This window comes from Myxine glutinosa, chromosome 4 (assembly GCF_964187855.1).
Source record: "Myxine glutinosa chromosome 4, kmMyxGlut1.1, whole genome shotgun sequence".
Taxonomy (NCBI): Eukaryota; Metazoa; Chordata; class Myxini; order Myxiniformes; family Myxinidae; genus Myxine; species Myxine glutinosa.
In genome coordinates, this window is record NC_136264.1 from 11,466,961 (window position 1) to 11,494,601 (window position 27,641).

Sequence of the window (27,641 nt, forward strand, 5' to 3'; positions counted from 1 at the left end):
GTTAGTCACAAACAGATAGGGAATCAAGGCAGACACAAAACAGTCTCCAGCATTAGAGAAGGTAGCATTAAGCTCTGCACAGACAGCAAGCCGTCTGCCAGGCCTCTAGTACTAAATATATATACATACATAGTTATGGAAAGTCTACACCCCCTTTCAAAATTTTAACCTTTTGTTGCCTTATAATTTTTGTTGATGATGTATGGGCAAGCGGGTCGGTAGTTGCCCTTCAAGGCGTGCCCGCACAAGGAAGCTCGCGAGAGAAAACTCCTGCGAGTCCAACATTCCGTCCCCGTCTATGTCGGACAGACGCCAGATGCGACCGAGAACGGCATTGGGCAAGCGTGACTGGATCAGTACCAGTTTGGCACGGGATCCAGAAATCTTTCCATGGGAAGAGGAGAACACCTTATCAAATTCCAGTTTGTCTGCAGCCACGGCCCATGGTACATCCTCGCCTCTTTCACCTTTTTCGTCCTCTTCTGCATTTTGTCCGTCGTCATTTTAGCAACAAAAGAGGAAGACAAATGATGAATTGCGAAAGATGGGAATAGAGCCTGTGATTGATGCTGAGGAGAAACAGGTTGAGATGGTTTGGTCATGTGTTGAGGAAGGATGAAAGTGACTGGTTGAGAAGAGTGATGGAAATGAATGTCGAAGGAAGTAGAGGACGGGGAAGACCGAGAAAGACTTGGCTAAAGATGGTGGAAGAAGAAATGCGGGCAAGGGGGTTAACAAGGAGAGATGCAGAAAATGGAGAAGATTGTCATAGGGCCCGCAAGGCTAACCCCCGCTCTAGCAGGGAAAATGGCCTTAAAATGCCTGTTGTTTGTTGTTGTTTTACTGCCGTTTTATGCAGCGTGTTGTTGTTGCCTTGTAACCTGGAATTAAATGGCATGAAATCAGACTTTGTGCTCCTTTATTTACACATCGTAACCCACAACTTCCAAGAGAAAAACAAATTCTACAAACATCAGAAAATTTAAAATGCAACACTAGAATATGTTGGTTGGATAAGTGATGAGTAAAAATCTGGGGCAAAATGAACGGTCTCTGCTGCTGTTTCTTCAGATGCATGCATACTATATAGGACCTCTTTGAAAGCTCTTCCTGGCGCAGAGAAAGAAGAGAGCGAGAGAGGAAATATGGGGAGAGTTATGTCTTAATTAATTGAAAGCTACTTTGAAAGCTTTTGTAATACTATATAGGACCCCATTGAAATTGGGGAGAGGTGGGGGGAAGGATCGAGAGACGAGAGAGTGGGTGTCGGGGAGGAGAGGTTGCCAAAGTATTGAAGTCACATTTTACATAACGTGAAATGTCCACTGCAGCTGAGACAGATGAGTGAGGAATTGGAGAGAGGGTTGGAAGGGGGATGGGGGAGGAGGGTGGGGGGACAAAGACAGAGGGGGAGAAAAAAAAAAAGAGGGAGACGAGTAGGGTCTGAGGGGGAGGAGGAGGATTGCTGAGGTCTTGAAGTCACACTTTACATGATGTGGATTTTCCACCATCGCTGACATAGTTTAAGAGTGACGGAGGGAAGGAGGTGTAGAGAGGGAAGGTGTGAGAGGGGGACCTCCTCTCTCCCTCCTCTTCCCCCCCCCCTCCCTCCCTCTTCCTCCCCCCCCCTCCCTCCCTCTTCTTCCTCTCCTCGTTCTCCTTCTCTCCTCCTCTCCCCTCGTTCTCTTTCTCTCCCCCCCCCCCCCCGCCACCCCACCTAAATGTAGTATTCCCGTCAGTGAAGCGACGGGTGATAACGGTGCAAGTTCATAACAAGGGTTTGTTGAAAATTGAATAATCAAAGCTCAAATGGTAGAAGGTTATACCTTGGAGACACGTGCGATTGCAAAACCCAGTCTTCCACTGCACATGGGGACAGACTAATGAGCCTGAGCCACCTTTAGAGGCCATTTTTTCCCTGCAGGGCGGGGGTTGGCCTTTTTCGGGTACCTTGGTCCCCTTTTTTGAAGCGATGTTTTATGGCCGGATGCCCTTCCTGCCGCCAACCCTGTTAGTCGCCTCTTGCGACACACAGGGAATTACCAGTGAGCTGGTGCTCAATTTGCCGACCTCAGAAGGATGACAGGCTGAGTCAACCCCCCTGGTGTTAATTGAGCGATCGACCGGGATTCAAACCCAGGATCCTAGGATCCCAAGCCTGCACCCTAACCGCTAAGCCAACACCAGGCTGATTGTAGGGGTAGTTGTGGGTGGGGAAGAGACAAGTAAAAATACTATACATAAAATCCCAAAAAATAAAGAGATACATAAAAGACGGAAGAATAATGAACACAATTCAATGTTGACACCAAAGGTAAGTTTGTGTCTGACTGGTCAAAAGTATGGCCGCATGCATTCCAGAGGTTGATTCAAAGTGTAGATACTTGTTCGAGAATGTTTATTTGTCACGTGGGGAAAATTTCAAGTCGCACACCAAAGCAATGTGATCAGAAGGGTGTGTGATGCTTGGCAGTGCAACGTGGGCCGATATCTCCTCATGCGAAGGCATCGGCAAGATCTGCGCAATTTGCAGAGCGTCGCGCGACGCAAACACATAGTCCAGGCAACCGCTAAAGCCCTTAACAAAATTGGTGTATTCCGGCTCTCCGCAAGCACTGTACATGCGCAGCATATGGCCCACCTCAATGCCAAATTCAGCTGGAACTTCATTCTCACCCTCCAAGCTCCTCCAATCATCGTGACAAGATGACAATGTCCCCGTGGTGATTAAATCGTACAGCCCCGTGTCTGGGGTACTATTGAAATCGCCACAAAAAATCACCGGGGTTGAGGGATGCGTCGTGGACGTCACGTGCTCCAAATGGTGCAGGGCGAGAATGACCTGGACCAATCGAACAGCTGCATCTGAGGGACAAAATATCAGAATCCATTTGGCCTAACATTGAGCATGTTAGAAAACAAAACACATCACCGATGAACGAAAAAAAAAAGACAATTGACTGACGTACAATGTTTGTCATCACCTCAACAACCTTCTTACATCCATATCCAGCCACCCAGGTTCACATTTTTATCAGCCAAGCAATTCAGCATTGGTGGACAGGTTGGGTGTTTAACAAGGACGAATGGATTACATTTTAGTGAAGATCCGAATACGAGATAAAAAAAATTTTTTATATGATTTCGGAGAGGAAGTTGCAAGTGTTTACGGACTGACGGACGGACAGACGGCGCGCCATCGCATAAGGTCCCCGAAACTATGTTCCAGGTGAGCTTAAAAAAAAACACAAGGTGGACGAGTTGGTTACGTGACAAGAACAAGCCGATTCGGTTTTGGTTCCGGTCCGGATCCAGATCCACTCTGAGTGGATACAAAACGTAAACGGGTCAACCCGGCAGAGGCATGCGCTCTACTGAGTGCCGTTGGAGTTTGTTCTCTATTTTATTTGTCTTTGCAATGACCTTCGCTAAGACCTTGCCAAATCACAAGATGGTCAAACACATGGAGGAACATGTCTTTCAAGCCTGACAAATCTCACAGCTCACTATCTCCCCAAAAGGACCATATGACATCATATTGCATCAAATATTAATAAAAAAGAAAAAGAAGGTAAAGAATTGTAAAATAAAAAATAAAAATAAATAAGAAAGAACGTTAGTGATTCCAAGTACTAAAAAAGGTCCAGAACATACAGACTTGGCATTTAATATGGAATTATTTTTTTCTTGACTTGGGTTTACTTTCTGAACTCAGTACATCAATCTGGTGAGTTTCTTTTACCCTTCGGTGATGTCTTTGTTGAAAGAACCATGTCACTGATTGTCTTTCGCAGCAAGAAGTCAATAACAGGATTATATCACAGGTGGCGTGTGTTACGTGGTCCTCCCGGTAACTACCTGGTCTCGGTGACCCCCGGACCGTGGGAGGCACCCCGCCAGAAAGATATATGATTTATACGCTTTCGTAACGCAATCAATATGAATTCCAGTCAATAAGAAACCCCACACCAAGGATCCGGAGTAATCAATAATATATTCCCCCAAGGAATCAACAACCATCAACAATCAACAATCAATCACTACGATGTAAACTCATCTACAATAGCTCTAAGATGGCCATCTTGTACATTCCTCACGTGAGCCCCACTCCCGACTCCCTCCATGGTCAATGTCTCTCACAATGTCTCCGTACTCCTGTAGTTCGATCTCCGCACGTGGGCGGTTGAACGGACCCTTCCTGACGTGCTTCCACCGTGCACGTCCCGTACCGGGGACAGCTGCTGCAGCGCACACCTCCTTGCCAAGCAACGGGGCAAAACCAAGCGTGGCTTGCAACGCGCGCGAGGCCCAAGGTGCGACCCGTACGTGTCCTTGTAGACGGGGAGGCGAACTGTGCCGAACGTTGGGTTCCGTGCACGAACCCACGGCGACTTGACGTGTAAAGGGGTAATTACCCCGCCCAGGTAACTCCTCTCGCCAGACGGGCTGTCAAACGCAGCGTTCCCCACGCTGCTCAATATCGATCCCGCTCTTCTCGGCGCTGGGCGAGGAAGAGGAAGAAGATCGCCGCTTCTTCTGAACCTCGTGTCTTTTCTTCTTCCGTTTCCGGTCTCCTTTTCCCCAGAAGGGCTCCTGACCCTTTAATCACAACAACCTTTAATCGACAACACATTAATAAGCAAAGACCTGAATAGTAATTCACATAAATTCACATAAATCCGTAACAGCGTGACAAAATGTAAGGACAGGTACATTTGACGATTGGCTTCACAATCGGGTATACAAGGGTTGTTGCGTTCTGTATTAGTGGAAAACAACTGCTGCACGTCTACAAAAGGTATTGCCGCTTCCTCTGGAGATGGTCCGTCAACTTGACAATGCTGTTTGTCATGGAGTGGTGGCTTTACGAAATTCTGGCATGAAACCGTGCTATTGCTCGGCAGTATGGCATCACTCAAGGTCAGGTGTCAAAGATCCTGAAACGAAATGCTTAGAGGGGTGTCCCTACTCCAATACCGAGGCCAGGACGTCCACGCAGAACCACAAGGAGAGATGATCGCCAGCTGCACCGACCGGTTAGTCTGCAATGGCCGTACCAAATCAGCTAATCGGCTGAGTGGCAGCAACTGACAAATGTGCCTGTATCCAGAAGGCTAGTCAACCAACGACTGGTTCAAGCAGGCTATCGTGCCAGGCGTCCCCTGAGAAAGCCACGCCTGACCAGACAACACAGCCAGCGCCGATTGCAGTGGGCCAGAGAGCACCGTCAATGGCAGCCAGGACACTCGAATCACGTGACCTTCAGTGACGAGTCTAGATTTCTGGTCTATCGTCAAGATGGCCGCGTCCGAGTGCGCAGACAAGTGCATGAAGCCCACACCGAAGATTGTATAGTGCCAAGAGTCCAAGCTGGAGGTGGTGGGGTGACCGTTTGGGATGCTTTTCATGCAGGGGGCAAAACTGACCTGGTTGTTCTGAATGGAAACCTGAACCAGTTCAAGTACAGGGTCATTCTGGAAGAAACATTGCTTCCATTTGTTCGTGCAGCCTTTCGAGGAAACTTTGTCTTCCAAGATGACAAAGCACGGCCTCATCGTGCTCGCATGATCCAACACTTTCTTGCTGACCGTGGTGTAGAGCATATGGAGTGGCCTGCCATGTCCCCGGATATGAATGATGCGATAGAGAACTTGTGGGCAGAATTGAAAAAAAAAACACCTTTAGAGGCCATTTTTCCCCGCAAAGCAGGGGTTGGCCTTTTTCGGGGACCGTGGTTGTTGTTGTTTTTCGGTCCCCTTTTTGAAGCAATGTTTTACGGCCGGATGCCCTTCCTGTCGCCAACCCTTTTTGTCACCTTCTTTTACGACAAACAGGGAATTACCAGTGAACTGGTACTCAATTAGCCGACCTCGGAAGGATGACAGGCTGATTCAACCCCCCTGGCGTTAATTCAGCGATCGACCGGGATTCGAACCCAGGATCCTAGGATCCTAAGCCGGCACCCTGGCCGCTAAGTCAACACCAGGGCAGAATTAACGCGTCAAATCGACAACTTGGACCAGCAGCCCACCTCTGTGCGTGAATTGCAGCAGACTATGGTCACTGCATGGCAAGCGATTCCTGTCCAAACCTTGGCAAATCTCGTGAACAGCATGCCTCGACGTGTACGTGCTCTCCTGAATGCTTGTGGAGGTTACACGAAGTACTGAACTGTAATTTTACTGTCCGTAATCCCAGTCATAATTTAGCTTTTGTTTTTGTTGAAATTCTTTTTGGCTAATGTGCAAAATAAAGAGATACTTCTGGAAAACGTACAGAAGTTTAACACAGTACTGTCCGTGAATTGAGTTCGATATCAGTTTACATCACTTTCAAGGATCAATTTATTTGCTTCGAAATGTCAAATGTAGTTTTTGTTTCTTTTAAAGGTCACATTAACAAAATCTAGAATAATTTCAACATAATTCCAATGAACTTTTGGTTCTAAGTCATCTTGAAAAGTAAGTTCACCCCCACAAAAAAAATATTCCATATTAAATGCCAAGTCTGTTTATCCTTGGAACGGGTAATCAAATTATTATATGGATTGCTGATTGAGTTCAGCAATAAATGAATGTTCTCATCTCTGGGATGTTTACAATAGTCTCGAGGTCGAACAGAATTGCATCCAAGAAAAGTCCAACTTGTTATCTAAAAGAGGGGACATTTGTCAACTGTCCTTCACTTGCTTGTTTTGTGGGAAAGTGATGTGGGGTAACGGGGGTAAACGAGACTAGTTATACCATTAATACAAGTTCAGCAAAAGTGTGCGGTTTCTGTGTAAAATAAATAACCTCTCCCTCATATGTGTTTGAACTCTCGCTACCCCCTCCAACACCCCTATTAATCCCTTAAATCAATCCTTCCTGATATCTCTACGACTCTACGTGTTTATTTTAAGGTGAACAGAGCATTTTCTTAAAACGAACTTCAAACAGTCAGCTCCACCCGCCCAGAAAATCCCATTCGTTGTGGATGGCACCGTGCAAGGAGCTCAGAGCAGGCAGTGGATGTGGGCAGCCGAGTACAGGACTGTGGTGAGATGTCATGCGAAGCCATCCCTGGAGACGACACCGGACAAAGTACGCGTGTCCGTAGAGGCCACAGGGCCCGAATGCAATGCCACAAGATGGTCTATTCGCACCAAGAGCTCCATCAATTGTAGCTCCCTCAAACGAACCACCAGCACCGACCCCACACAGGCATCATGTGGGGATCAGATTTTTCTCTTCTTTGTCTCGTCATTTATCTGTCTGAATTTTATAAACTATGGTAATACGGTTCCTCAGGGTTAACTCGGCCCCAAACTTCGAGTTATACAACTCCAAATTAGAGGTATATTTTATTGGCCAAATCCCCAAAGTGTAAATCTTGCACCCATCAGCAGGGGTTGGTTGATGGTACGGTAAATAAAAATAAACCTTTTGGAATGAAAACAAAATGAAATTCTAACACAAGGACTGTGATGCCAGGACGTTTAAAATTATGCAATTTAAACTCAACGTCCATCTTCGTGAGACAATACAGAATACCGCATCTTCCTCTTCTGTTTTATGCGCGCGGCTAGTGGGAAGTTGTTTGTGCGTGGCTCGTGGAAGATTGTTTTATAACTTTGTCATGCACGTGGCTGGTGGTAGATGGGTGGTTAGAGCTGCTGACGAAGATGGTTTTAGAACTGTGTCGTGCACACGGCTGGTGGGGATTTTTTTTGTACCCGCAAAAAACCGCGAATACATGAAGCACAGGGTCGCAAATGTAGAAGCAGGTCACATTTTATGAACCGCGAATACGCTGAATCCACGAATGTCCAGGTTCTACATTATATAATTTATTTGTTTGACGTTTGTTTATTGCTTCTATGGTGGATCCAGTGTTTTGCCCAAAGACAGATTTGTCTCATAGCAACCACACAATATGCCAGGTGGTTTGCCTTTACCTTCCCAGCAGTAGTTACGATAGAAAATTGTAATTTATTTGTTTCGTTGGGTCCAGATTCAAACCCAGACGAGACAGCTCAATGTGCTATAAATATATAATAAAAGCTTTGCAACAAAATAACATTTACTCACTTTGTGGGTGCCAGTAGAGATGAGTGTTAGCTACACACAGCTTCTGTGATTCATCTTCCACACTCTGAAAAACGCACACCTGCAAATGAAACGGAGGCAGTACGAAGCTAAGTCGATATCAATATGTCCGTGGGCTCCAACCAGTATAATCGACATCAACAGTTTTTCTTTTAGCGCAGGTTCCAAAAATAGGTAATGGCCCATTACGTATTCATATATGACGTACACATCATTGACGCATGGTAATTGATCACGGCGCACATCATGCACTCGATCCTCACAAATTATGGCAAATGTTTTCGTCCCACAAATAATTTGGGTGATAAAGAAAATAAAAATGGGTTTCGTTTTGTCCTTCGCTTACTTTATTCTTGCAGGGCGATTTATAAAGACAATAGTCGATGACCATTAATCGTAGGTAGCAGGCGAGTGCTCAGCTCGCTATCAGCAAATATTGCCATCGCACTACAGCACTCTCTCGATCGTACACGACCGGCCCGTGAGTTCAGGCTATAAAGCACGTGCTTTGTTTGGCAGAGCCTCCGTTCTGTTCTTGGCTATGATTGGTGGATATCACAAGACGCATGCGATCCAATCAGCATTAAGGTCGGTGCATGCAATGATACCACGGATACAGTTGGGAAGGCCGCCATGCATTTTACGTTGGCACGCTCTGTGTGTGTAAAGAGTGCACATGCCCCTCACTAAATAAAATGTACGGTCTTACTGACTGCATCTGTGCTGCTCAGCCATAATTACCACACGTGATGATGAAATGGACAGTGTCGATATCAGTAATCACCACAGGCCAATAAGCCTGATATCGGCATCGGCAACCAATCGGCACAGGGAAACAATCCTGATATCGGCATCGGTAATTGGCACAGGCCAATAATCCTGATATTGGTAATCGGCGTGGGCCAATAATCCCGATATAGGTATCGGTAATCGGCGCAGGCCAACAATCCTGATATCGGTAAGCGGCACAGGCTAATTAATCAATCGGCATGGGCCAATAATCCTGATATAGGTATCGGTAATCGGCACGGGCCAATAACCCTGATATAGGTATCGTTAATCGGCGCAGGCCAACAATCCTGATATCGGTAAATGGCACAGGCCAACAATCCTGATATCGGTAAGTGGCACAGGCTAATAATCCTGATAACTGTAATCAGCGCGGGCCAATAATCCTGATATAGGTATCGGTAATCGGCGCAGGCCAACAATCCTGATATCAGTAATCGGCACAGGCCAATTAATCAATCGGCATGGGCCAATAATCCTGATATAGGTATCGGTAATCGGCACGGGCCAATCAGATCCTTGCAACTACAGACCAATCAGCCTTCTCCAAATTATCAGCAAAGTCATGGAATCTATCATTGCTTCGGATATCAAATGGCTTGATCTCTGATCATCAATTTGGTTTCAGAGCAGGTCACTCTACTCTGGACATGCTGCTTCTGCTGTCTCAACAATGGATGGAGGTCCTCAATGCCAAACAGGAAATCAGAGCTGTCTCCTTTGACATATCACGTGTATTCGATACGGTCTGGCACCCCACTCTGCTCACCAAACTCTCCTCCTATGGTGTCCATGGAAATCTCCATGCATGGCTTGCGGACTTCCTCTCTAATCGTAGTCAACGTGTGGCCCTGAATGGGTTTCTCTCATCTCCCCTTTCTGGTCTTCATCAATGATCTCTCTGACTCTCTTGAAAATCCTCTCTATCTCTTTGCTGATGACTCTACTCTCTGCCGCTCCATTCCTCATCCCTCAGATCGGCAGTCTGCAGCCTCCTCACTCTCTGCAGACCTGGACAAAATCACAGACTGGTCAAACAAGTGGAACATGTCTTTCAATCCTGCCAAATTTCACACTCTTACAATGTCTCTCCAAAAAGACCGACTGGACAACCCTAACATCCACTTTCTGAATAATCCTCTCCAAGAAGTTCTGTCATAGTGCAGCAGATAAACACAAAAATTGTGCATTTTATGAGAAAAGCATGAAATTTTTAACATAGTTAGTGCATACCATAAGGTTTATTTTCAGATGTGGAGGGAAGTCAGATTTGACCTCTGAGAACCGTGAGAGGTCAAATCCAAAATGGCCACCAGTCCACCGAGTCTAATGTTCAAACGCGCTTAATTTTGAAACCAAATAGTGTAGAAAAACATTATCGGTGTCATTTCCAACTAAATTCGGGATGCCCAGAGGTGAATGATGTTTTCAATGAACTCGTAGGCATGCCAAGTGAGGTCAGTGAAGGCTCAATGTTACTGCTAGAGCGATTTGTGGTGCTGATGTACGATATAACCAGTGAGAGCACGGAAGTGAATGATGCCAGGAAACAGCTCTTCACACAGAAGTGTAGAACTCTAGAGAACATTCCTCCAACCCAGGTAACACTCAAGCAGCACATCAAGCGCACTTGCTACCAGGCCAACTGTTGTAACCAGGCATTGGTCATGGATCCAGAGATGCCAGACCCACCTGACTAGGGCTGGACAAAGGAGACAACTGGGTGGCAGCCTCTTTGGACCACTCTTCCTGAAGCATCAAAATCGTGCCATGAATTGATCGACTGTGGCTGAAAGAAAGGGTGCACTGGACACTGCAAGTGTGCCAAAGCTGCATTCAAGTGCACTGCACTGTGCTTCTGTTCTGGCGACTGTCAGATTTAGATCATTACCAATTTTCATCATTGCACTTGATTTAATGTAAGCTTTTGTGGACATACTTGGTTAACTACAGTTATTTTTTCAGAGGTTATTGCATCATTCCTTTCAGTGTAAACACTTTTTTTTCATCATTTCTGGTCTTTGGGTGTTCTGTACCTATCCCTGTACCTGAAAAAATTAAGTTTTAAAAGTTCAAATGAACTTTTTCCAATAGCAGTTCCAACTGCAGTATCATAAAAATAGATATTTAACATAATTTGACCTTGACCGTGACCTAAATGCATGTCCTTGAGTTCTGGCGATCTCAAAAGTATCAGCAAATGAATGGGCATCCCCAATTTAGTTGGAAATGACACCTATAAGCACGTTTGAACATTCGACCTGGTGGACTGGTGGCCATTTTGGATTTGACCTCACGGTCCTCAGAGGTCAAATCTGACTTCCCTCCACATCTGAAAATAAACCTTATGGTATATACTAACTATGCTAGAAATTTCATGCTTTTCTCAAAAAATGCACAATTTCTTAAAATATGAGAGCTTATCCACTGTACTATCACTCAAGCTTTGGGTCTCACTATCTGCGATGATCTTTCCTGGGAAAACCACATTTCCAATCTGGCCTCCAAAGCCAGTCGCCGACTGGGCATCCTCCATCGTGCGAAGTCCTTCCTTGGCACACCTGAGCTCCTCGCCACATACAAGGCTTTCATCTGCAGCTCAATGGAATACTGCTCTCCCCTCTGGGCTGGTGCTCCTGCCTCACACCTAGCTCGTCTTCACGCTGTTGAAACCAAAGCGTTCAGAATCATTGGAATCTCCCGTGATGAAGATAACTCCGAGAGCCTTTCACTTACACACCGCAGGCAAGTTGGTGGACTTTCTGTCTTCTACCGACTCTCCGGCCTTGCTCCCTCAGCTCTCTCTGGGCTCTGTCCCCCAAATATTCCAACAGGTCGCACAAGATCTGCCTGCAACCCTCTTGTAGTTAAACTGCCAAAATCAAGGCTCTCTGCTCACCTTCACTCCTCTTTTCTCCCACCTCTGGAACAAACTCACTCACTCTCTTCAATCCCCACTCCTCCCTCCATGTCTTTAAAACAGCTGTTCTACACCATCTCTGATCTTCCCCCATCCAAACCCTTGATCTTTTCTACCCCCACTAATTTCACCCAAGATTCACTTTTTTGAAATACCCACTTCCTTCCTGGAAGTCCTTGCAGTGTCCTTGTGTTTTATACGTCTCCCCCCCCCCCCCTTCCGCCCAAGCCCTCTCCCTCCCACAGATCTCCCTATGTCCCTGCTCTCAAATGTTGTGTTGGTGTGCTTCCCCTTCTCTCCCCATCTTGTCTACCGCTCCCCTTATTATATACTTTGTGTGTCCGTTTGATTTTTTGTGTGATAAATGTTAGCTCTTTCACGAGCCTTGATCCTGTATACAAAAAAAAACAAAAAAACCCTGATATCGGTAATCAGCACGGGACAAAAATTCTGATGTCGGCAATCAGCACGGGACAAAAATTCTGATGTCGGCAATCAGCACAGCCTAAAAAGCCTGACATCGGCATCGGCAAATGGCACAGGGGGGAAAAATTAAAGAAATAACTAAAACAAAAAAAATAATCCAGATATTGGTATCAGTAATCAGCACAGGAAAGCAATCCTAATATCGGCATCGCTAATCGGCACAGGACAACAATCCTGATATCGGTATCGCTAATCAACACAGGCTCTCTCGAAAGCACAATCTATTCATATAAAATAACAAATGCTTTAAAAACATCCGTGAGAACAAAGGAAAGCACAATCGCTCGTACACTGCCGAGGTTAAAAGTTAAAACCTACTGTACCTACTTCCTGGCTAAGTACGTCCTGACGTCATTTGTTCCAGGAATACCAGAGTGCACCAAAGCGTCAGTTAAATGTATCCACACTCGGGTATTTTGGACAAACCCTGTCCAATTTCTGGCAAACTTAGGGTCTTTCGGCAATTGGTATACAATACCTTAGTTCAGGTAGAATGTATAGGTTAGTGTGCTCCGACTGTCGTGAAGAAGAAGAACCATCTCGATGCATCATAAGTAGGAAATTTGTATTAGACCGTGTGTCGGGTTAAGCTTGTATATTCGTCCCAATCACGAGGGGTGGGGCATGTTAATTAGCTAAGGGATCATGGGTAAATTTATCCCCTGTGTGTCGTTGCCTCTGTAATTTATTAATTTGTTCCTTATGACACTGCGCTAGACACCAAGCCAGAATCCCGCATTTAAACACCCTAATTAATAAAAACCACAGGAAACCATGCATGAAGCACTACCGCTGATTACCCTGACTTGGTCGGAGGACACAGGACGGGCAGGCCGAGAGCCTCGCCCAAAGGGGCAATGATTGGGCGGGGGATTTGATTGACAGAAAGGACTAGTAAGAAGGAACTAGCCGATTGGTGAAACAGGACAGATGACGTCAGAGCCGCGGGTACAAAATAGTTGGAGCGGCGGACATCTGCCCATTCTCGTTCTGGATGCCATAGCGGACGATTGTGTGCTGACATCTTCTCGCCCCTTCTGATTTGGACACCATCACGAGAGGCCGTGTTGGGAGATATTGCTGGTGGTCGTGAGGAGGATGAGCCCTGTACTGGGAACCGCGGGTTTCCAAGCGGGAACGTTGAGTGGACAGGCGCGGCTGGTTTGATTCACGCGCAAGGCCTGGAGTGAAAAAACGCGCAGCGAGGCCCAACTTGCACGGATGAGTGCACTTTCCCGCCAAAGACTGAGACGACCTTTGGCGATTCGTGGCGAGACACACCAGCCGAGTTGAGCTAAGTCCCCACAATAAATCACACACATTTATTTTCGTTCTTTTATATTTCCCTTTGTCTGTGTGGAGGGTCCCTCAATTTAGGAATTTAGTTTTATCGTGCTTTCTTTGTTACTGGCATATTCCTTAATAAACCTGTTTATTTTTGTACATTTTAAATGTGTTTGAGTTGATTTATTGCAGGGTCGAGGACATCAGGGGATCTGTGAAGGTAAGCTCTTCGGCATCCTCCCACCCCTTCTCCCCCTCCTTACTTCCCCCTCACCCCCGGCGTGTATTAACTCCGCCATTGAACTGAACGCCTCGGAGTATTAAGCTCGTGTGGTCATCTGAGTTACCCTGCGGTGTTCATCAAGAGTAGTCACGCGACATTACTTTTTAAATCGCAAATCAGAAAAAGACACATCGTATCTATTTTGTAAGGTATCAAGGGATAGATTAACGTTGAGGTTGTCTGAGCGTTTGGGTTCCCCTTTAAGATCCGGATGCAGTTCGTGCCAATCAGTGGGATACAGAATATAAACTGTTCAGCCTGGAGGTATGTGCTCTACTGAGTGCTATTCCAGTTCATTAAGGGATTGCACCCGTGATTATCACGGATAATTATTCCTAATCAAGAATCACATCAATAAGTCGAGATAAATATTCTAAGACTGCAATGGATGCAGCACAATAAAATGACAAAGACTAAGCTTTCCACACCAATCTGACATCACAACAGTGGAGTAAGGTTATAGAAATCCACTAATTTAAAGGCCAAGAATCAAACACAACAAATGTTTACCTGGAGCACAGTGGAGAGATCCGAGATTAAGGAAAGAAGCTGAGGACGTGTGGAGAGGTGCTCAAGGAGTGGTATATGCCGTGGATCATTCTTTAGTGCCTCCGCGTATACCACGTCATGCTGGTCGATCAAACGTAACCGTGATGTGTGGTAGAAGAGGCCCAAGCCCTCGTGTTGATTCCCTTTCTCACAATATTTACCTGCAAAATAAATATAGTAATTTAAAAAAATTTTTTTTAAGACAAAGCATAAAATGCCAATTTTTATCCCTCTTTATGCTATTTATGCCGATTTGGTGCCCGCTGTAGGTTAGGGCAAGAATTTGGAATTTCTTCAGGGTGCTGGCGATAGCTTGCCTACTTTTCACGGACACTGTGGGATTTTTAACATCCACCAACCAATGCCAGCAGGCGGGACATTGAGTCAATAGTCTATCCGAGGGACGGCACACACATCGACGAATCGCCTTGCCTGCGAAACACCAGGATGACAGTTTATAGGTGGGTCGAGATTCGAACCCAGGTTAGACAGCTTAAACCTGAGTGTCTGTCACTTTAGGCCATCCTGCCAGCCCCATCATAGGATTGAAGACTTCTTTGCCCAGCTAAAATAGAAATCTAACTTCCTATATTAATGTCAAGAAAATTAGTTCTGTACTACCTGTTTGCCGTACTTGGAAACAGCCAAAGCCGAAGAATGGCCGTAAACCAAATACGTGCACTCTTAAATGCGAACCCTCACCCACGCACACTTGTAACATCTTTCAACCTGCTGAGACTCGCTTCCTTCATAGAAATAACACACGCTGCATACGAACGACCACCAAGGTCGAAAGCTAGACCTCGAAGCATTTCAAATCGGCCAGGTTAGATTTCTCATGGATAACTTTAGTTTCTCAATCTGTAAGAAACAGGAAGAATGTTTAAATCCTAATAATCCTCTCCAAGAAGTTCTGTCACTCAAGCTTTTGGGTCTCACTATTTGCCATGATCTTTCCTGGGAAAACCACATTTCAAATCTGGCCTCCAAAGCCAGTCGCCGACTCGGCATCCTCCGTCGTGCTAAGTCCTTCCTTGGCACACCTGAGCTCCTCACCACATACAAGGCTTTCATCCGCAGCTCAATGGAATACTGCTCTACCCTCTGGGCTGGTGTTCCTGCCTCACACCTGGCTCGGCTTCACGCTGTTGAAACCAAAGCGTTCAGAATCATTGGAATCTCCCGTGATGAAGCTAACTCCAAGGGCCTCTCACTCACTCACCGCAGGCAGGTTGGTGGTCTTTCCGTCTTCTACCGACTCTCCGGCCTTGCTCCCTCAGCTCTCTCTGGGCTCTGTCCCCCAAATATTCCAACAGGTCGCACAAGATCTGCCTGCAACCCTCTTGTAGTTAAACTGCCAAAATCAAGGCTCTCTGCTCACCTTCACTCCTCTTTTCTCCCACCTCTGGAACAAACTCACTCACTCTCTTCAATCCCCACTCCTCCCTCCATGTCTTTAAAACAGCTGTTCTACACCATCTCTGATCTTCCCCCATCCAAACCCTTGATCTTTTCTACCCCCGCTAATTTCACCCCAAATCCACTTTTTTGAAATACCAACTTCTGTCCTGGAAGTCCTTGTGTTTTACGCTTCTCCCACCTCCCCCCTCCCCTTCCCACGCGTCCTCCCCCCCCCCCCCCCCCAAGCCCTCTCCCTCCCACACATCTCCCTGCTCTCAAATGTTGTGTTTGTGTGCTTCCCCTTCTCTCCCCATCTTGTCTACCGCTCCCTCTTTTTATATATTTTGTTTGTCTGTTTGATTTGTTTGTGAAATAAATGTTAGCTCTTTCACGAGCCTCGATTATGTATACAAAAAAAAAAAAATACAAAAAAAAAAGTTGAAGTCACAGCACCCTTTAGGAGGAAAGAAATAATATAATAATAATAATAATAATCAACATCTTGTAAATATTTTTAAGTGTTGTTTTTGTTTGTGCATTTGCACGTTATTCTTCCATCATGGCCTGGAGGCCCCAAATTTTGTGTGAGTACTTAGAGTCTGGGCATGGTTTTTAGCTACCACGTGTTGACTTTGTCATACATTTTGACACCACAAAGCCCACGAAAAGTGTATAATGGGATGTCTGGTCAGGCAGTGCTGCCGCCGGCCCGCAGGCTAAAGGTAACCACCACGAGGCCAATAACTCCGTAGCTTTTCAATGCTATGGAGCTCCCTTTTAAGGAACTTCGCTGCAGGAGGCCATTAGGCCCACCAAACCCTGTGCTTTTTCTGGTCTTCATCAATGATCTCTCTGACTCTCTTGAAAATCCTCTCTATCTCTTTGCTGACGACTCTACTCTCTGTCGCTCCATTCCTCATCCCTCAGATCGGCAGTCTGCAGCCTCCTCACTCTCTGCAGACCTGGACAAAATCACAGACTGGGCATCCAAATGGAACATGTCTTTCAATCCTGATAAATCTCACACTCTTACGATGTCTCTCCGAAAAGACCGACTGGACAACCCTCCCATCCACTTTCTGAATAATCCTCTCCAAGAAGTTCTGTCACTCAAGCTTTTGGGTCTCACTATTTGCCATGATCTTTCCTGGGAAAACCACATTTCAAATCTGGCCTCCAAAGCCAGTCGCCGACTCGGCATCCTCCGTCGTGCTAAGTCCTTCCTTGGCACACCTGAGCTCCTCACCACATGCAAGGCTTTCATCCGCAGCTCTATGGAATACTGCTCTCCCCCCCTCTGGTCTGGTGCTCCTGCCTCACACCTAGCTCGTCTTCACGCTGTTGAAACCAAAGCGTTCAGAATCATTGGAATCTCCCGCGATGAAGCTAACTCCAAGGGCCTTTCACTCACTCACCGCAGGCAGGTTGGTGGTCTTTCCGTCTTCTACCGACTCCTCTCTGGCCTTGCCCCCCCCCCCCAGCTCTCTCTGGGCTCTGTCCCCCAAATATTCCTACAGGTCGCACAAGATCTGCCTGCAACCCTCTTATGGTTAAACTGCCAAAATCAAGACTTTCTGCTCACCTTCACTCCTTCATGCCTCTTTTCTCCCACCTCTGGAACAAACTCCCTCACTCTCTTCAATCCCACTCCACCCTCCAGGTCTTTAAAACAGCTGTTCACCACCATCTCTTATCCTCCCCCATCCAAAACCTTGATCTTTTCTACCCCCGCTAATTTCGGTCCCCTTGTGTTTTATACCTCTCCCCCCCCCCTTCCCATGCCTCCTCCCCCCAAGCCCTCTCCCTCCCACACTTCTCCCTGCTCTCAAATGTTGTGGTTGTGTGCTGCCCCTTCTCTCCCCATCTTGTCTTCCGCTCCCTCTTTTTGTCTATTTTGTTTGTCTGGTTGTTTTGTTTGTGAAATAAATGTTAGCTCTTTCACGAGCCTCGATTCAGTATACAAAAAAAAAAAAAAAAAAAAAAAAAAACCTGTGCAATGGTTACCAACCTATGGTTGCTTGTCCGTGCTCTATGCTTTTTAAAAATGCTGAGCGTCAAACAAAGAAGCTGCACGTACCATTTTTAAAGTCTTTGGTGTGACTCGGACAAGGGTCAAACTACCGAACTCCCAGACTCAGAAAGGACTGTCTAAGCATGACGCTGCAGAGTCTGGTAAATATATAGCCTGCATAATAAAAAGGGTCGATGTGCACCTGCAAAAAAAAAAAAAAAAAAGTGAAAGTAAACGTGCTCCCGTGAGAAATACAACCCACACCCTCAACCAATGGATTTCATAAACTGTGCGATTACAAGAGTATGCTCATTATTTGTCTGCGGACACAAATCGACAATCTTTCACAAAAGCGACAATTCCATCACAACTTACCCTCAAACCCAAATCTCTGGAGAAATGGAGCTAATCCTTCAAACCCCCGGGTGTCTACTTCCTGTAGACACAAGACGTCACCGTTGTAGCCTTTAAGCTCTTTCTGGAGCAGCTGTTGCCGGTATCCCAGGTCCATCGCATATGGCGGGCAGTATGGGAACAACACCGTGCGTGCGAGCTCCGTTTTGGCATACGTGTTGGCGAGTGTGTTGTAAGAAATGACCCGCAGCGTTCCGAGTGCCGTCTTTTCTACAGTGAAGCGGTGTCTCGAATCAAAAGTACAACGGCCAGGCGATGCTTCCACTGCGGTGGTTTCTTTTTCTTGGGATTCACCGAGTCTAGCTAGACAAAGGGCAGTCTATATTTCATACTTGGTACATGGTGCTAGATTCAAACTAGTTAGGAAAATTGAGCTTGGGACACATAGCAGACGTAAATCAGTAGGAACAAAAAAACGCAGGTCAAACCTTATGCCATCACCGGGAGTCATCCTTAGGCGCAACCTGTGTCCAACATGTTGGACGGAGGGCGTGAAGAACTCGGCGTTTCCCACCGGCTCCCATGTCCTCTCCTCGTGCTCCACGGCCTTCATCTCATCCGCATCGACAAACCACTCGTATAACACGTGCGCTAGCTCAACAAATTCAAAGCGAGCAACAGGGAACACGGGGAAGCCGAGCATGATGACCGAAGGCAGAGACAGGGAGGTGATGCAGGGTGGGTTGCATTCGATTCGGTAGCAATTTGAACCGATCTCCAGGGTGGCTCCTTCACGCCATGCCTCGGAATTGATCATCGCTGGGTCCATTGCTTCGCCAGCGAAGCTCAGATGCACTTTGACAGTCTCGTCTTCTGCACCAGCAACCACCTTTGACACAACACTTTCCAGGATGTATATTCCATGTCCACTCCTCTCCACACAAATATACAATGTGTAAATAGTCAACACAAAATGCTAAATATTTCATTGCATACATCAAATGCATTATTTCATACAGAACAGTATATCAATATTGTACATTGTGTTGTTATGCAAATAATTGCTTTGGCATTTAAGGAAAACATAGGGGCACAATACCCCTGGCGCTAACCTGGTGGAATAAACAGCATACTGCACTGACTAAAGGTATTTAAACCAATTTCAATGGTTGCTAGAAGACAGGGCAGCATGTAGAATCATACTAACATAATCATAAGACTTTAAAAAAAAAAAAAAAAAAAAAAAAAAAAACTATTTTGGGGGGCAAGCCCTCACGCCCAACCCCGTATACCTCCTCACACCCCAATTTCTGTGATGCCTTGAACAAACTTTGGTACATCACGGGTGATGAAGGTTGTGGCCAAGTTTCTTCGGAATTGTTTGTGGAGTTTCTGAGAAGAAAGAAAATACAGAGAAAACCTGGACCCACTTTGACCCCCCCCCCCCCCCCTCACCCCAAAGACCCCTTTAAACTTCGATTTCTTCAGTGCCGTGAAAAAACTTCGGTGCATTACAGGTGATGAAGATTGTGGTCAAGTTTCATCGAAATAGTGTGTGTAGTTTCAGAGGAAAAAGCAGTCACGACACAACATACCGACTCCTCTCCGGCCTTGCTCCCCCAGCTCTCTCTGTGCTCTGTCCCCCAAATATTCCTACAGGTCGCACAAGATCTGCCAGCAAGCCTCTTATGGTTAAACTGCCGAAATCTCGGCTCTCTGCTCACCTTCACTCCTTCATTCCTCTTTTCTCCCGCCTCTGGAACAAACTCCCACACTCCCTTCAATCCCACTCCTCCCTCCAGGTCTTTAAAACAGCTGTTCACCACCATCTCTTATCTTCCCCCATCCAAAACCTTGATCTTTTCTACCCCCACTAATTCATCCCAGATCCACCTTGTTTGTAATTCCAACTTCTTTCCTGGTAGTCCTGGCAGTGTCCATATGTTTTATGCCTCTCCCACCCCCTTTCCCATGCCTCCCCCCCAAAGCCCTCTCCCTCCCACAGATCTCTCGATGTCTCCATGTCTCTCGGTTCCTGCTCTCAAATGTTGTGTTTGTGTCCTTCCCCCTCTCTCCCCATCTTGTCTACCACTCCCGATGTTATTTGTTTTATGTGTCGGTTTGTCGGTTATGTGTCGGTTTGTCGGTTATGTGTCGGTTTGTCGGTTTGTCTTTCTGTGTGATAAATGTTCGCTCTTTCACGAGCCTCGATCTTGTATACAAAAAAATATATATATATATATTTGTGCCAAAGTTGGTCGCAACCCCATCAGCTTTTTCGGAGAAGTTGCAAGTGTTTACCGACTGACAGACTGACGACGCACCATCGCATAAGCTCCCCTGAACTTCGTTCCAGGTGAGCGAAAAATTATTTTCTAATGTATTTGTTGACATGTTTCACTTGAGAGATTGCCACTTGTCAATGAGCCGTCAATCTACACGTTTTTTTTACACGTCCTGAAGGGATGGGAGAGGGTATTGTAATCAGTATTTTGTCTGGTTGTCTACATGCACACCAACGTTAATGGAGCAACCTGGCTGGCCTTTCAGCACAGTGCGACAAAGTGGTTGAATGCAATCATAACGTTGTGCAGTCTATTTACCTCCACCACCAAAGGTGGACGGAAATTACGTTTTCACCCCTTTCTGTCTGTGAGCGGGATATTTCAAAAAGTTATGGAAGGATTCGGACGAAACTTGATGGAGAGTTTAGGTATGTGCGACGAGAACGAATTAATCGATTCGATTTTGGTGAAGATCACGATCCGCATCCGGATCCGAATATTTTCCAAGTGATTCTTCACCACTGAGAGATGGGGCCGAAACGAGATGTAGCACGATTTGATTTTGTATCTTCAATGTGGATTCGGTCAAGGTTATCCGGACCCATTCCAGTTTTTGCCAGGACCGTCTGTGTTCCAAGGTATGCTGCAAGGTCTACGAATCCAGGTATCGTGCCCAACTGGACTTAGGAATGGTTCGACAAAGTTGTCAAATATAACCTTAACATTTTTATGTCTAATTTAATTCATGCTGGATGAGAGGTAGGTGAGAATGCAGGGGTGGACAAGATCGAGACAGAAGGAAACTCTCAGGAAGGAAAAACTGGAAATTTGGGAGGGCTTAATGGGGGTAGAAAAGATTGTTTGTTGTTTTGGATGGGCGATGGTGATGAACAGGGTTCATATATGCGATGGTGGTGCACAGCGGCCTTCAAGGCCTGGAAGGAAGATGAGGTTGAAGCGAATGTGGCAGTTGGTTCCACATGTGGGAAAAATGAGGAACAAATGAGTGTAGGTGAGAAGTGATCCTGGATTTGGGGAGTTTCATCAGAACGGTGGGGACAAAGGGTGGGCGAGTCAGTGGCTGCCTTTGGAGGCAAACTTTGAAATGTGGTTTGCCCAAGAAAGTTCATGGCTGATATAGTGAGACCCAAGAGTTTGAATGACTGAACTTCTGAGAGGATTGCCAAGAAAGTAGATAGGAGGGTTTGCCAGATGGTCCTTTCGGAGAGAGATTTGTCAGGATTGAAAGACAATATTCCAAGTTTTTAACCAGTTTGTGATTTTTTTTTTCCCCCCAAGGTCTGAAGAGGGAAGAAGCTGCAGCCACCCTGTCTGAATGATTAGGTATGTTAAGGCAGAGGGTAGAGTCATCAACAACGAGATAGAGGATTTTCCAACGGGTAAGAGAGATCATTGTGAAGTTCAGAAATAGGATGGGGCCGAGAACACGGCCTTGGGGCACTCCAGCCTTGACAGGGAGAGGAGATGAAAGGATTCCATTGAGAGCCACACATTGGCTACAAGAGAAGAGAAATTCAGTAAACCATGTGTGGAGTTGACCTTGGATTTCATAGACAAAGCGTTTGGAGAGTAAGACGGGATGCCAGGCTGTACCGAAGGCTTCAGATTTGTCCAGAGAGACGGCCCTGATCTCATGTCTGACATTGAGGGCCTCCATCCATTGTTTTGAGAGTAGACGGAGCATGTCAAGAGAAGAGTGATCAGAATGAAATCCAAACTGATGGTCAGAGATCAATCAGGCTGTTTGAAAACAGGAAAGACCACATCAGCAGCTTTCTTTCGTAACGAATCAGCTTCCTGAGCAAAGGTTACGCTACTAGGGAGGAATTTGTTCAGGATGCCCACGATAGCTCGCTTACTCTTCTTGAACGACAGACACCATGGGATCTTTATCGACCAATAACTAATGTCGGCAGATAGGACGCCAGTTTAACGTCCATCCGAGAGACGGCACACACATTTAAGAATCACCCTGCATGTGAAACATGAATGAAAAATGAATGAATGATCGTTTTAAGGCCATTTTTCCCCGCTAGAGCGGGGGTTAGCCTTGCGGGCCCCATGACAATCATGGTTCCCTGTTTGAGGCAATGTTTTTATGGCCGGATGCCCTTCCTGACGCCAACCCTTGATCACGCTCTTACGATGCGCAGGGATACGGTGTGCCTATTCTGAATCGGGGTACACACCGTGATCATTCATCCCAGCAAGCTGGTACTCAATTTGCCGACCTCAGAAGGATGACAGGCTGAGTCAACCCCCCTGGCGTTAATTCAGCGATCGACCGGGATTCGAACCCAGGATCCTAGGATCTCAAGCCGGCACCCTAACCGCTAAGCCAACGCCTGCATGTGAAACATGGATGGCAGTTTATCACTGGGTCGTTGATTCAAACCCAGGCTACACAGCTTAGATGTGAGGAGTGTCCGTAACTCGAGGCCATCCTGCTAGCCCCCTTTTTCACTAAATATTTTCAATTCATAAAATATGTCAGGGAGGACCTCTTTCTTCATGTGTCCTTCCAATTCATTCTAAAAACAAATCGAATTACAATGCCAGTTGAGCCTTTTTTAAGTTTACGGCAAACTTGGAAAATACATGTTAATGCCTCACTTCTGAAAAAATTAAATTAAAGACAAATGCTAGATTGTTTTCCGTAATTGCTCATGTTTGAATTTGAAAAAAAACCCTCAATGCTCTGAAATCGGCCATGACGTCACTTGACAATACCCAGAATGCTCTGCTTCAATGTGAGGTCCCTGGAATTGGCTAACTGACTGCCACTGACTACCACTCCTCAAACGTTGATGTGATCCTATCTTTTCTTTTTTTTTTAAGACGAAGGGGATGGTTGGTCCATTGGACCAAATTTTCATTGGTCTGCAGAGCTTTGTAGTATACCTGCCTGCCGGACTCAAGGTGTCTTTTAGGTCCTCGGAGTCTTTTAGGTCCTCGGGGACTTTTGGGTCATCTGGGTCTTTTGGGGTTGAAATTGCGAAAGATGATGGGAATAGAGCCTGTGATTGATGCTGTGAAGAGGAACAGGTTGAGATGGTTTGGTCATGTGTTGAGGAAGGATGAAAGTGACTGAGAAGAGTGATGGAAATGAATGTGGAAGGAAGTAGAGGACGGGGAAGACCGAGAAAGACTTGGCTAAATGTGGTGGAAGAAGAAATGCGGGCAAGGGGGTTAACAAGGAGGGATGCAGAAAATAGGGCAAAATGGAGAAGATTGTCATGGGGACCGCAAGGCTAACCCCCGCTCTAGCAGGGAAAATGGCCTTAAAATGCATGTTGTTGTTGTTGTTGTTGTTGGGTCTTTCGTGGTCCTCACAGACCTTTGGGTCATCTGAGTCTTTTGGGGCCTCAGGCACTTTTGGGTCCTCGGGGAATTTTGAGTCATCCGAGTCTTTTGGGTCCTCAGGGACTTTTGCTGCCTCGGCGTCTTAAGGATCTTAAAGGGTCTCCAAAGGTTGAAGGGGTCTCAGCAGTCTGAAGAGTTAAAAGGTACATTTCAATATTACCAATAGGTAATTAATAAATAGACGTACAGTCATGACCAAAAATATTGGCACCTTTGCACTTTTTTCAAATAAATCATATTTTTCTCTAAAAACAAGTTGAAATTGACAAAAGTATTTGGTCTCCATAATTCTTTATTTCACTGTTAATATTACAGACCCTTTGTTTTTGATTCAGAACTTAATATATCCTTTTAAATCAGAAAATAAAAAGAAATGGCATTGACAAAACTATTGACACCCTAGACTTAATATTTGGTAGCACAACCTTTGGACAAAATAACTACAGTCAAACACTTCCTATAGCCATGAATGAGCTTCCTACACCTCACTACTGGCAGTTTGTCCCACTCTTCTTGTGCAAACTGCTCCGGTTCTCCCAGATTTGAAGGGTGCCTTCTCCCAACTGCTGTTCTCAGATCTCCCCACAGGTGTTCAACGGGATTTAGATCTGGACTCATTGCTGGCCACTTCAGAACAGTCCAGCGTTTTGTCTTGAACCATTCCTGGGTGCTTTTTGAAGTGTGTTTGGGGTCATTGTCCTGCTGCAAGACCCATGACCTTCGACGGAGACCCAGCTTTCTGACACTGGGTTGAACATTGCGCTCCAAAATGCCTTGGTAATCTCCTGATTTCATGATGCCATGCACACATTCAAGGTACCCAGTGCCAGAGGCAGCACAAAAACCCCAAAACATCACTGAACCTCCTCTATGTTTGACTGTAGGGAAGGTGTTCTTTTCTTTGAAGGCTTCATTTTGTTTTCTGTAAACATAGAGATTATGTGCTTTACCAAAAAACTCTAATTTGGTCTCATCTACCCACAGGACATTCTCCCAGAAAGATTTTGGCTTGTTCAGGTGTATTTTGGAAAACTCCAGTCGGGCTTTCTTACGTCTCTCTCTCAGCAGTGGGATCCTCCTGGGCCTCCGACCATAGAACCCCCTTCATCAAGTTGCCGATGGATGGTGCGAGTTGAAACCGTCGTACTTTGTGTCCGAAGTTCAGCTTGAATCAGTTTTGGTAGTTGATTGAGGTGCTATCTCCACCATTCGAACAATCCTTCGCTGCAATCTTCGATAAAGTTTTCTCTTGTGGCCACGTCTAGGGAGGTTGGCTACAGTGCCATGGGCCTTCAACTTCCTGATAACATTGCGTATGGTGGACACAGGAACTTCAAGGTCTCTGGAAATGGACTTGTAGCCTTGAGATTGTCCATGCTTGGCTACAATCTTGTGTCTGATCTCAGACAATTCTCTGGTTTTCTTTCTTTCCTCCATGCTCATTGTGGTTCACACAGTGACACAAAACAGCAGAATGACTCCTTTTCTCTGTTCAAACTGGTTGAATGAGTTATTTTTATGTTGCAGGCACCTGCAACTCACCATCGGTGAATTCAATTCCAAAATAAAGGAGGATCACCTGCTTGAAATCTAATTATTTAACTTCGAAAAGGTGCCAATAATATATATCCGGGCCATTTTAGGATTTATGTGTGGAATACGAATAAGCTAACATTTAGTAATTTCAGATTTTTTGTTTTATTCCACTGCAAACCAAAGAAATACAAATGTGGATACCAAATGATATTTTTAATATTGATCAACAATTTTCTGGAAGAAATGGTGCATTATTTGAAAAAGGGGGCAAGGGTGCCAATATTTTTGGCAACGACTGTAAGTAATTAATGGACATAAAAGTACGACACTGACTGACAAACACACACACACGATCATCTAAAAGTGCAAGCTAACCTTATTAACCACCATAACACATTGTGACCCGCGACATACTTCCCTCCCGTCACGTGTTTCCGAACAAACACTTCACCTTGGCGTCACAACCACTCGACACAGGTGTATTCGTTCCTGATGTGGAGGCCACAGCTCCCTCCACCAAGTCGCTCTCCATTCTCTGGCTCGTATTCTTCTTCTTCTCCTCCTTCATCATCTTCCTCCTCAGTTTCTTGTTCTCCTTTTCCAAGACAGTGATTGCTTTCTGGGTGATCCGCTGCAGAGCGCATTCTAATGGTTCGTCTTGATTGCGCAGGAGCTCTTTGCGCTTGCCATGGAAAACGAAGCTCAGCGTCATTTTGGACTCGCCGGGCACACAGCGTACTAACATCCGACCATCGGAGTCCACCGCCATCCGTGACTTATTCATCGCTCCAGAGCAGCACAGCCTCCTCACTGCCCGACTTGAAGCGGCGACGGCGAGTAAAGAACGCGCCAACATCCAAAAAACACCGACCCGCTTCTTCTTCAGATTCACAGCACACCGAAAACGTGTTCTTCACCGTAAACATAGATTTCTTCCTCAGCCGTTATAATCTAAAAATTACTTCATTTAAAAAAAAATATGCTACGTACCTTGACACTCCGTAGTTCCAATTAAAATAATTTGCAGCATACCTTGAAAGAGTGAAAGAGATCAGCCTCAGTGCATGAAACACCAACTACACAACACCGTCATGGCTTTCAGCTGCACAGTTACAAATAATGTATCGTGAAGGATCAAACAAATGTACCAGCAATAACACTTCTGTAGCTATTTGGTAATCGACGGTCGTTCCGCATTATCAGTGGCATCGATGTAATACTGAAAAACTAAAGGAGAAGTGCGCCATAATGAGAAGGTGGGATCTCGGCCTCGCTTCGAGAAACACCAGAATACACCATAAATATGTTGTGCTTTTAGGTTGTATGTTTTTATCTTTTTGAGCACTGTAATACACAGAAACGGCGTCAGGAATATGTTTGTACATTCATGTCGCCCATTGTACCAGAGACTTGCGGAGGGCGTCAATGTTTGAATATATTCAAGATATGTCAATCATGTCATAAACAATGTCAATGACAGGACCAGGGACCGCAATCTTAGAGTAAACTAGAACGGGCACTCGGTAGAGCGCATACCTTCGCCGCAGCTACTGTTCTGTACTTGGCATGGGAGTGTAGGGAACAGAACAACAAAAATACGATTTTGACCTTTTCGTGACCTTGACCTTGACCTTTGACCCGATTGCTCCCAAAATCTAATCAAATGTGTCCCGTATAATAACCAATCATCCCACCAAATTTCATGCAATTCGGTTGAATACTTTTTGAGTTATGCGAATAACATACACACACACACACAGACATACAAATAAATACACAGCGATCAAAACATAACCTTCCGCTTTTGCGAAGGTAATAATTGGAGTTACGACGAGAGTAATGCACGGCTCTTTCACTCAGGGAGTGGGCGTGACGTGGCCATGACGTGCGCATCCTCTCCTCCAGCTTCATTGGTATCCTGCTCGGGCTTCATTCGCTCCATTTATTCATTCATTTATTCATTCAATTCAAGAGATTCATTCATTCAATTTATTCATTCGCTCGAGCTTCATTCTAGCTTCATTCGCATCTTCATCGCATCACCTTCATTCATTTATCGCATCCTCTCCAGTAAAACCAATTGTGGGTGCGTTTGCGAACCTTATTCGCTCATGTTTTCTCTTCGAGTAAATTGTTTTAAATACGAATATATTTTAGCGCTTTAATCGCGAAATGATTGAAAAGATCACGTTCCGCGGACTCCTTGCACGGTTTCTATGTCCGCTACCAACCAACCAACAAATCGATGTCTCATTCACCGCCTAGGTTTACT

General features: G+C 45.6%; 1 protein-coding gene across 2 annotated transcripts; it reads right to left on the reverse strand.

Moving 5' to 3' along the window:
* Positions 1-902: 902 nt before the first annotated feature.
* PDE12 (phosphodiesterase 12) lies at positions 903-26,335 on the reverse strand. 2 transcript variants are annotated; one of them, XM_068111862.2, is made up of 6 exons: positions 25,821-26,331; positions 18,653-19,053; positions 18,186-18,523; positions 14,360-14,559; positions 8,070-8,148; positions 903-2,865 (listed from the first exon to the last, which is right to left on the reverse strand). In XM_068111862.2, exons 1-6 carry the CDS (start codon positions 26,223-26,225, stop codon positions 2,399-2,401), a joined length of 1,890 nt encoding a protein of 629 aa, XP_067967963.2. In that variant the 5' UTR covers positions 26,226-26,331; the 3' UTR covers positions 903-2,398. The 2 variants fall into 2 exon arrangements, with proteins under 2 accessions (XP_067967963.2, XP_078631578.1); XM_078775452.1 differs by lacking the exon at positions 903-2,865 and adding an exon at positions 3,437-4,599 and having other exon boundaries at positions 25,821-26,335.
* Between the last annotated feature and the right edge of the window lie 1,306 nt (positions 26,336-27,641).

What these genes read in the sequence shown, in the direction of transcription:
- PDE12 (XM_068111862.2), bottom strand. Translation starts at nt 26,225, where the DNA reads ATGTTGGCGCGTTCTTTACTCGCCGTCGCCGCTTCAAGTCGGGCAGTG. An exon ending in CCAGAGATTTGGGTTTGAGG is followed by an intron (nt 14,560 to 18,185) that starts GTAAGTTGTGAT and finishes TTTATTTTGCAG; the next exon opens with GTAAATATTGTGAGAAAGGG. An exon ending in ATCTCTCCACTGTGCTCCAG is followed by an intron (nt 8,149 to 14,359) that starts GTAAACATTTGT and finishes TTTCATTTGCAG; the next exon opens with GTGTGCGTTTTTCAGAGTGT.